General features: G+C 40.4%; 1 protein-coding gene across 1 annotated transcript; it reads right to left on the reverse strand.

Annotated features, from left to right (window-relative positions):
* Window positions 1-851: 851 nt before the first annotated feature.
* On the reverse strand, window positions 852-10,045 carry FAM216B (family with sequence similarity 216 member B). Its single transcript, XM_036755737.1, is given in 5 exon segments — window positions 852-964; window positions 967-1,026; window positions 3,441-3,561; window positions 8,798-8,933; window positions 10,008-10,045. Coding segments are annotated over 5 exon segments (468 nt in total).
* Between the last annotated feature and the right edge of the window lie 722 nt (window positions 10,046-10,767).

Genomic DNA, 10,767 nt, shown 5'->3' on the forward strand with positions numbered 1-10,767 from the left:
TCTGGGTGCTGCTCTTTAGGCAGGACACTGACAAGCTACAGGTCATCTAAGAGAGGGCAATGAGGAAAATAAAGATTCTCAACTTCATGCCACATGAGAGTCAACTGAAGGAATTATGGATGATTAGCCTGGGGGGAAAAGACGTTGCAGTAAGCACTCTATGTAAAGGACTTTCTTGAGGAAATAGGGTTAAAATTATTTTGCATGGCCCTTGAAGACAGAACCAGGAAGCTACAAAAAGGGAAAGGCTTTCCCCTACATTCAGGTTTGATGTAAGGAAAAGGCTTTTAACAATTATAACTTCCCAGAAGTTGGGATGGGTTGTGTTGGGAGAGGCATCCTCTTCACTGGAGGTATTTGGGCAGAATGGGGATGACAACCCCTCAGGTACATTTTTGAAGAGAGTCTTACTAAACTATGAGTTGGACCTACTGGCCTCTGATGTTCCTTCCCACTTGGGCTCTGTGATTTGGAGGGAGTGACTCTGCCATAGACTCTTGGTATTCGTGGAGACCCCTATTTAAATGAGCCAATTCATTTTGCAACCTTTAAAAATGGTTTTATTGTACAACAATTCCTGGTACAATTTATGTACAGGCAGCTATGTTCATTCCCCAGGACTCCCTAACGCCTCCCAATTCCACTATGTTGCACAGGCAAAGGTCAAGGCAGATTAAAAGCCCCCTTGTTTGTAATCTATGCCACACTAGTACAACCCGTTGAGTAAAGCTATTAATCCTATGGCTCTACTTCGCAATCACCATGACTAAAGTAGCTTAGGGTGTTATTATGGAGTCAATGAAGTCATGATTGCTAGGCTCCACCTTGAAATGTGCTCAGCTCCTTGCCCTCTAAGAGTGTTTCTTAATGGTAGAGGATGAATGTGAGGACAGAGATTTTCTCAAAGAGGAGGGTGAAGGGGTCTTCGGAGACTTGCTTTTTTTTCTTCTGCACTCGATGGGTCTTTTTTAGTATAGTGATCAATAGCAGCCATATAAGACATGACATCCTGTTTTGAAATATAACCTGGGCCAAAAGATAGGGAGAAAAGACAACAACTATAAGTAATATCATATCAGCCAGCATTCACATAGAGTTTTCTATAGAATGCCAGAGTCTCAAAGAGAATCTTTGGCATCTCTGCAGAAGGGTGGCCAGAGGCCATCTAATCTAATCCATTCTACACAGAAATTCCTTCCATAATATTCCTAACAAGATGCTCTCCAACTTGTCAAAACACTTCCTAAAATCTGTCACCCAAGTCTGTCACCCTCCTGGAAGGGAGGGACTATGTCTTATACTTATTTTGTATCCTTCACAGCTGTACCATAGTTTCTCATTCTGTTGATCATAAATAGCAATGGTTTAACAAACAGTTATTGAGCATCTACTAAGGGCCAGACACAAAACCCTAAGGATAGAAAGAAATCTGATATGATCCCTTTCCCTCAAGGGGTCATTTAGTTGGGGAGATGGGACATACAAGTAAAAAGACAGACTGAAAGAAAGACAATTTGGAATTTTTGAAGGGTCCCTATTTTTAAAATGTTTAGATGTGTGGTCAATATAAGACAAAGTTATGACCTTTCTTATGATGAATTGCCTGAGTTTATCTTATCCTCTTTTGTTTCATTACCACATCTTTCAGCTTTGATATCTCATGGCTCTTCATCAGTTTTGTCACTGTCACTTCAGAATTTTCAGCTTTGTCTACTCCATTGCTGTCTCCACTAGTGTCAACTTTTCAAACTTAAGTGTCTTCAGTTCTAACTGGTGAATTTTGAAATTCAACATTTCTAACACTCTTCAATTCCTTCTTTACTATGAAGATCAAGACTTGAATGACCTCAGATGAACTGAACTCCCTCAACTCTCTGTATGACTCTAAATCTTTTAAGTGGTCTCACCAGCTACTCTTTCCTTTGTAGAGTCTCAAAAAAAGAGGCTATCCCTCTTAATACAGACCTTAATAGATGTTTGTTCAATTGAATTGAATGAGGAGGTATCAAATAACTTTATAAATGGAATGACAAACAGAGGTTAGAGATTGTGGAAAGGGTACTTTTCAACACAGGCACCTATTGCTCTTTGCTGCTTTATAAGCTTTAATGAGTTCATAGAGCCAAAGATTGTGTTATTCTTATTGCCCAGGCTACCATCAGTTCTAAGAACCTACTTCCGGCTACCTCTAACCAATCATTTTCCATGACGCTATCCAAGGAACTTTGGATAATACCACTCTAATAATATTTCTCTGCTAAAAAAAAATCCATAATGACTTCATATTATTCACTAGATAAAGTATAAATCCTGGCATTCAAGCCTTCTATAATTTGGCTCCAACCCACTTTCCCACCCTTATCTTATACCACTCTCCCTCACATTCTCTGTGTTCCACCCAGCTGGATCATTCTCCATTCCCATTTCTTATCCTCCCTTCTCAGCAAACTTGGCCAGCACATCATTCCATACCTTCACTCCTTCAGTCCCTCATGCTTGAAATGATAGAATAGATATCCATCTCTACCTTTTGAAGCCTCTCCTTTTCTCAGGTCCTGCCTTGTCCAGTGAAGCCCTCCCTTGAGTTCCCCTCCTCCAAGCCTAAAATGATCACCTCCCCCACCCACTCTCCCCACTTTCAAATTTCTCTCAGCATATTCCCTGGACGACTTCTTTGTATTTATCACTCTTTGCCTACTGCTTTGGTCATTTGGTATTGTTCCCCCTGACCTTAAAGGAACGGACTAGGTCATTTTTCATTTTTGTAGCCCTAGTATCTAACATAGTACCTGTCACAGACTGCGTGTTGACCTGAATGGAAACCTCTGGATTGATTGAATTCCATGCTGTTTTACAAGATTAGGTGACTAAGCAGTTATCCTGCTCTTCATTAATTGTTGGATGACACATATATGTAAATTTAATATGACCTCCATTTTTAAGTTAAACTACTTGGGAGAAAAAAAACTTAGAACTCATTTTATTTTGGGATAAATGCAGCAAATAATACCAAAGGTGTGAACTAATTGCTAGGTGAGCAATATGGAATGGAAGGGCTACAGGATTTCAGAGGAGGGATCTTCGGGCTTGGTGCCAGGGGTGGGGGGCGGGGTGGGAGTGGACAAGGATGGAGTTAGAGAAGACTTCATGGAGAAGGTGGGATTTAAGCTGGGCACTGAGCAACTTATACAGCAATTACTTTTCTCTAACCTAGTTCATAATTCCCTTCCTAAAAATGCTCCTCATTTAGCCCCTGGGACTTTGCTTCCAGTTTACCACAGTGACCCACTTACGCTTGGCCAACAAACCAAAATCTAAAGCCACCACCTCGGTGACTAAGGAGAAGGTCCTGGGATTGTTCTTCTCTGAACATGACTGCAATTGCAGAATACAAGTTATTTCCTTAGGTTCTTGCTGTAGGTTGGGTAAATAAGACTTACCTAGGCTATGTTTGTAGATAAGAGTGAGAATATACCTCCTTTTCAGGGTCTGCAATTGGGGCTTGGAATCATAAACTTTCATAATGCTTCTCAGGTAGTTTTTTTGTGTTTGGGTTAAGCCCTGTAGAACAAAAGAGACACTTATGATGAGCCAGCACTTGGAGGGTACAGAGGGTGATCAATTCTAAACTGAATTCTACCGAAATGAGACTATTGCCCCAAAAGTTTAAAATATTTTACAAAGTGAAATTGGGAAACAGTAGTTGAGACAGTTTCCTCCCTTTGTTTCCTTAAACAAAATTTGACTGGCCTATTTTAAGATAAAAGAAGCCATAAGGAGACAGGGATTCAGGCCAAGTCTCTATGGCTTCTGAGGTGCTGTGGAGATCTGTTTATGTTTCTATGCTCCTCCAGTCCTGAGGTATGTGGGGAAAGGGGGTAAAATGTGGGCAGAGGACTTTTCAGAGGCTCTATCTCCAGTCAAATGTAGGCTTCCTGAGAATAGAGACTATTTTTCATTTTTATCTTTGTATTCTTAATCCCTACCACAATGCCTTGCAGGATAGTAAACTTTAATAAATGCTTGTTGAATAGAATCTCTTTGTCCAATTCAACTTTAAATTCGACAAACATTTATCAAATTCGTGTTGTGTGTAAGGAACTAAGAAGTCAGGCAGAACAGGAAAAAAACCCAACCCAAAAGTAGTTGCCTTAAGGAGCCTTCGTCTTACTGGATGATGCATATAAACCTGAAAAAGAGCAGGGAGCTCACTTTGGGCAGGGAGTGAGCACTAATGACTGGGAAGCTTAAGGAAGGTTTTGGGTGGAAGATGATACCCAAACTGAACTCCGAGGGAAGCTAACGCTTTTTAAAAGTGGAGGTAAGGAGCAAGTGTATTCCAGGCATGGGGAGCAGACTATGAAAAGGCACAGGGGAAGGAGATTCAGTTCTGAAATTGGGGGAAAATAGCAAGTGGGCTAGTTTGTCTGAAATGTACAATGTGTGATGGGGAATAATGTGTTAACTTGGTGAGAGAAGTAAGGGGTTTGAGGTGTTGAAATGGAGGCATTGAGAATTAGAGGGTTCCTCATTAATCCCTTTCTACTCTTTAGTTGTGTCAACTAAACTTATTTCAGGAGAAAATGAGTTAATTCATTCCCCCAAGGTGAAAAATTGAATGGATTCAAAATGATCACTAATATTCTTAAAGTAGGGATTGCCCACTGAAGGATATCCAGAGTATCTGGGGGTAAGGGAATGGTCTACGACAGGGGTGGGGAACATGTGGCCACATGTGGCCTTCTAGGTCCTTGGGTGCAGCCTTTTGACTTAGTCCAAGTTTTACAGAACAAATCCTTTTATTAAGGGGATTTGTTCTATGAAGTTTGGATTCAGTCCAAGGGTCGCACTTGAGGACCTAGAGGGTCACACGTAACCTTGAGGCCTCAGGTTCCCCACCCCTGATGATGTCACTCTACCTCCACTTAACACTCTATCTGCAATTCCTTAAGTGGGTGTGAGGTTGAACTGGTAGAGGGAATAGATTGTAGCCATCCCTCCATGAGGAGAAATAGATCTGCTCAATAGATTGCTCATGTGTGTGTATGTAAATGTATATAAGCTGACCAATTGAGAGGGGCCACCACCCTGACCTTCCATGAAAAGACATGGAGCAGCTGGTGGCCTAAGCCAGAGACAAGCAGAAATGAGGCCCTGCCTTGTGGACTTGGCCACTGGCCATGATGGAATCCCATTAGGGCCGGTCTAGAACTTTCCATAGGCAAGTTGAAGGAGGAGCTCAGGACCAGAGGGCATGAGTGGCATGGGAAAAGCTGAAGAAAAAGAGGGTGATCTGCAAAGAGGACTTGATGTGAGAAAGAAGTGAGCTTTAGTATGACTGTCTATTCACCGAGTCCTGGACTTGTGGCACAATGCCTGAACAATGAATCTGGGGAAAAGTGCTGAGCCTGGATGGAGAGGAGCTCCCTGGAAAAGAAAGCACTTCAAAAGAAATTCTCTTTATTCCAACCATTAGTAAACTCTTCTTTGGTCATTGTTTTGTATGCCCCATCGTTGGCTGAAGAAACAATACAGAAGCAGGGAACTATGTTTTCAGAAGGACACTAGCCAAAATCAGTGGGCCCCAGGGTCTCAACTCTGGGCAAAGGCTGAGCTATTTTATTTCAAGGCTCAAAAAACTGAACGGAGTCCTTGTGAGATTAGATTTAAAATCCTGAACCATAGTTAGACAAGATAATTTTATACGAATTGAGGATTAGGAGACTAGGCAAATTGCTTCTGCCCCTTGTTAAAAATTTCCTCTGGCATCTGGTGCTTAGACCCAGGAGTCAAATCTTGGATTCAAAGTCTAGGTATTCTCGACCCTGCTTTCTACTGTAGTTAGGGAATCCTGATGGTTCAGACTCCAGAGCATGAGCCACCTATTTATTTCCTGAGTGGGACTAATATGGGTCATAACTGCAGCAACATGGGGAATAATGATATTATTACATATGCATAATTGTATGGGGAAGAGAACGGATTTAATCTCTGAATAAACAAGTTAGCTTTTTAGAAATTATTGAGAGCTTTATAAATAAAATGTGAGTGACTCCATCTTAGGGTATCTGGGCGTGCAGTAAAGCCTCATTACATAGACATATTAGATCCACACCAATTGCAAGAACAAATCAATGGAAAGAAACAGTAGCTTCCAGTCTACAAGGTAAATGAGACTCAACTAGAAGTCATTTGAAGTAGGACAAAGAGGCTTAGATCTAAGTATGAGCAATTTGATGCAAAGACAAGCCAGATCTGAGAGGAAAGAGACCTCAAAAGAAGACAGAATTTTTATCAATTAGTCAATAAACATTTATTAAGTGCTTGCTGTGTGCCAGGCATGATATTTAGCATTATGATATAAGGAAAGACAAAAAACAGTCCCAGCCTCCAAGAAGCTCATGTTTAAGAGGTAAAACAACATAAAAATAACCAGGCATGTACAAGGTATATGTAGGGTATATGAGAAGTAACCTCAGAGGCAAAGGCCCTAGTGGTTGGAGTGACCAGGGAAAATTTCCTCCTGAAGGTGACTTTTGAGCTGAGTCTTAAAGGAAATTGATAAAGCTAAGAGGCAGAAGGGAGGAGGTTGCCCTCCTGTATTCTAGGCACCAGGAACAGCCAGGACAAACCATAGAGGTGAGAGGTGGAGTGCCATGTGAGGAGCAACAGGTACACTTGTAGCGGTAGATCATAGAGTGCAAAGGGGCTTAAGAGCAAAGAAGACCGGAAAGGTAAGAAGAGAACAGGCTATAAAATCTTTAAATGCCAGATGGAGAACTTGATATTTGCACATGGAGGTAATGGGGAACCATTAGAGTTTAATGAATAGGGAATATCTCAGATTAGTGCTTTAGGAAAATCATTTTGGCAATAGAGTTGAGGATTGATGACTTACAGTGAGTAGAGACTTGAGACGGACACCAATTGTAAGGCTATTGAAATCCAGGTAACAGTTGATGAAAGCTCAAATGAGGGTGGAGGTTACAGGAATAGAAGGAATAGGATACATATGAGTCATGTTAGGAAGGGAGAAATGACATTTGACAACAGATTAGATATGTGTGGGGTGAGTAATGGTGAAGAGCGGAGGATGACACTGAAATTGTGAACCTGAGTAACCAGGAGGATAGTGGTGCCCTCCACAGGAATAAGAAAGTTGGGAAGAGAGGAGGGTTTTAGGGGAAAAGATAATTTCTATTTTGGACATGTTGAGTTTGAGTTGCCTGAGGTATGTTCAATTTGAGATGTTCAGAAATTTGGTGATGCGGAGCTGGAATTCATCAGAAAGACAAGTTTTGAACGTATGGATGTAGAAATGTACAGATCTGTGAATCATTTGCATAGAGATGATCAGTGAACCCACAGGAGCTCACCAAGTCAGACAGTATGAGGGAGAAGAATCCCAGGACAGACAGCTGGGAGACACTCATAGTTAGTCAGTATCCCGTGGATGAAGATTCAGCTAAGGAGATGAAAAAGAACAATCAGGTAAGAAGAAAACCAAGAGAGATTAATGCCACAAAAAGCCAGACAGCAGAGAGGATCTAGTAAAGGGTGACCAGCAGGGCCAAATACTGCAAACAGCTAAAGAAGGATGAAGATTCATAAAAGACCTTTAGGTTGGGTAAGATAGGAGATCTTTGGTAACATTGGAGTGGATTAGATCATTGAATTGTGAGGTTGGAAGCTCTATTATAAAGGGTTTAGGAGAGAGAGGAGAGGCAGTGGAAGCAATAACTTTAGATGGCTTTCTCAAGGAGCTACCTGTCAACCTAAGAGTAAAGGATAAGGACCTTTCCAAGTGATTTCTAACATCCAAGAAGGGACAGAAAAACTGAGTATAGAAAGATAAGGTATAGGGAAAACAATTATTCATGAATTAACTAATGATTTATTTTTAGCACTTGGTTAAGGGACTTGGGATTTCCTCTGAAGATAGAATGACATTCTCTTTCCTTTGTTAAGTTTTTAGAAGCCACTAGATTTCCTGGAGTTTTATTCAGATTTCCCAGATGTTTTAGTACTTTCCAGGTTATCCCCTCATCTCACAGAGCTGCTCACTCTTCTTGAGATGTCAGAGCTGTGGTTTTGCATGTACAACATTTCTGAGGACAGCTTTAAATGAATTACAGCTTGGCCCAAGTTAGTGACCCAATTAGTGTGCAAAATGAAACCTCTGAAATGGTGCCATGTATTTGAAGTGTTACTATTTGAAGTTATAATCATGTAAAATATTGTAATTGGTTTGAACCTGATGCAGATATGTAATTCAAATTTAAGTAATTTGATCACTTCTTGAGATTCTTTATTTGCACTAATTGGGACCTAGCTGATGAAACTAAAAAGTGGCTCAGTGATCTGTCTACCAATGAAAGAGTCTCCCTCCTGAAGTATCAGAGGCAGCTGGTGACACAATAGAGTCAGAAAGACCTGAGTTTAAAACTGGCCTCAGGAACTTACTATGTCCCCATGTCATTTAACCTCTATTTGCCTCAATTTCCTCAACTGTAAAATTAGGATAATAATAGCACCTAATTTGCAGGGTTTTTTGAGGATCAAATGATATTTGTAAAAAGTGCTTAGTACATTGCCTGGCATATAGTAGGTGCCAAATAAATGTTTATTCCCTTCCCCTTCCTGCCTAGTGAGCTCCTTGTTACTGGACATATTTAAGTAGAATCTGGATGACCATTCTTAAAGGACATTGTAGAAAGGTTTCCTGCATTTGGTGAATAACTGGATATTACTTCTAAGATCCCTTCCAATTCAAGACTCCATAATTCTATGATTCTACCTTCAGTACTGCAGGATTCACAAAGAAGGAAGAGGCTGGTTTGTGAAGAGATGAACCCATCTGTTTGCCAGAAATTTGGTGAGGATGGCAGACTCCTACATGTTTTTTCTTCTTTTGGTTCATCTTTCTCCTATAGCTAGAAAGGAGTAGAAAAGAAACAAATGATAAAATTTCAGTCTGAAAATGGATCCTTCACCTTTGGGATATACCTGAATGCGGAGAAAAAAAGCGCAAGTAACTGTATCTGTTATCTAATGATTAGCCCATGATATTTCTATTTCCCTTTATGGTTGGTCCAGTAAGGCTCAGAGATCAACATTATATAGGTAATCATTCCTGAGCATGACTACATGATAACTTAGTGTTCTTGTTGTTCTTGTTTCAGTCATGGCTGATTGTTCATGACCCCATTTGGGATTTTCTTGCAAAGATACCGGAATGGTTTGCCATTTCCTTCTCCAACTTATTTTACAGATGAGGAAACTGAGGCAAACAGGGTTAAGTGACTTGCCCAAGGTCACACACCAAGTAAGTATCTGAGGCCAGATTTCAATTCAGGAAGATGAGTTTTCCTGACTCCAGGACCAGTACTCTATCCACTGCGACACCTAGCTTTCCTATGAGAACTTGCAATGAGTTGTAAATGGCTGGCCATCTTCCTTCGCTTTTTTTTCTTTCTCAGAGATTTAGAATGAGAAGTCCAAAGTAGCTGTGACTAAGACTTGGCTTCTGTTAAGGCAAATAAGTCAAGTAAAAATCTCTAACGATCTTCATTTGAGAATCTTCTTTTTCTGTCTTTTAGTGAGCAAGGGAGATTGGATTTAGGACTTGGAAGTCACTCTGGCTTTGATAGGACTAGCCAGGTAGAAGAACTAGAGTTATTAAATTCCACCCCTCCTCTGCCCTATCCCCAAAACTTTACCTTGTCTCTATTTTTGAATAGTAGGAAATGAATAAAGCAGAAACAAATATAATATGCAAAGTGTGCTTTGTGATGCAACATCTCCGACTATTGACTATTGACTATATTAATCAACCAATCAACACTCATTAATTAAGCACCTGCTCTGTCTCACCCATGCTAGATGCTAGGGAAACAAAAACAAAAATGAAACAATCCTGGTCCTCCAAGAGCTCAAGTTCTGTCACAAACAACTTACCTACAAGTGGACTGAAGGGGGAAAAAGTCAGTTCTATGCTGCAGACTTACCTGTTATAAATGAGATTGAGCTGAATAGAGAATATCATTACCTTTTATCAACCCAGTAGAGTTAGTACTTCGGAAGTCTGCCAATTGATGGTGCAATTGCCTGGCAAGGGAAGACCCAGTGCTTAGATTTGGAGTCCACTTGTAATTCTGAGACCATAGGGGAAAAAAAAAGAATGCACTTGTATCCTGTATCCATGACAGAAAATTGTAAATTAAACGAGAAATGTTTTATTATTGCTGCTCTCCTTTGGAGTGGACTACAGGCACCATGCTGGCTGTGGTACATTTTACTTTAAAGACTTTCTGATTCAAACCTCCCTCAAACAGGCATCTGTATCATCTCAACATCCCTTCTCCATTTTCCAGTCCTTTAGAGCAGAGGTGAAATATTTTCAGAGCCAAAAAAACACTTCTCTGCTCCTGCAGTTCAAGGACACCACAGGATCTCTGGCTATATTTTCTTTCCTGGGAAAGCTGATTCTGATATCATACAGACTTTTCCTAGGTCATTGCTGAGGAAATATTAGTTCCTACTTTTAGTAACCCAATGGCTCATATCCAATGAACTTTGAAGGAAACACTTGGGAAAATATACATATGTTACCTATGTACATTTGATAAATTATTCTAATAAGACTTACCTTGTTTTACAAGTTACCTTTCTGAAATTCATTTTAAATTAAGTTTCTCCTCGTGATCTGCAGCTCAGTTCCCTTCTTGGTCTTTCCTTTTGGTATTCATGATGGTAGTGTTTCATTCT

The sequence above is a fragment of the Trichosurus vulpecula genome, chromosome 4 (genome assembly GCF_011100635.1).
Source record: "Trichosurus vulpecula isolate mTriVul1 chromosome 4, mTriVul1.pri, whole genome shotgun sequence".
Classification (NCBI taxonomy): Eukaryota; Metazoa; Chordata; class Mammalia; order Diprotodontia; family Phalangeridae; genus Trichosurus; species Trichosurus vulpecula.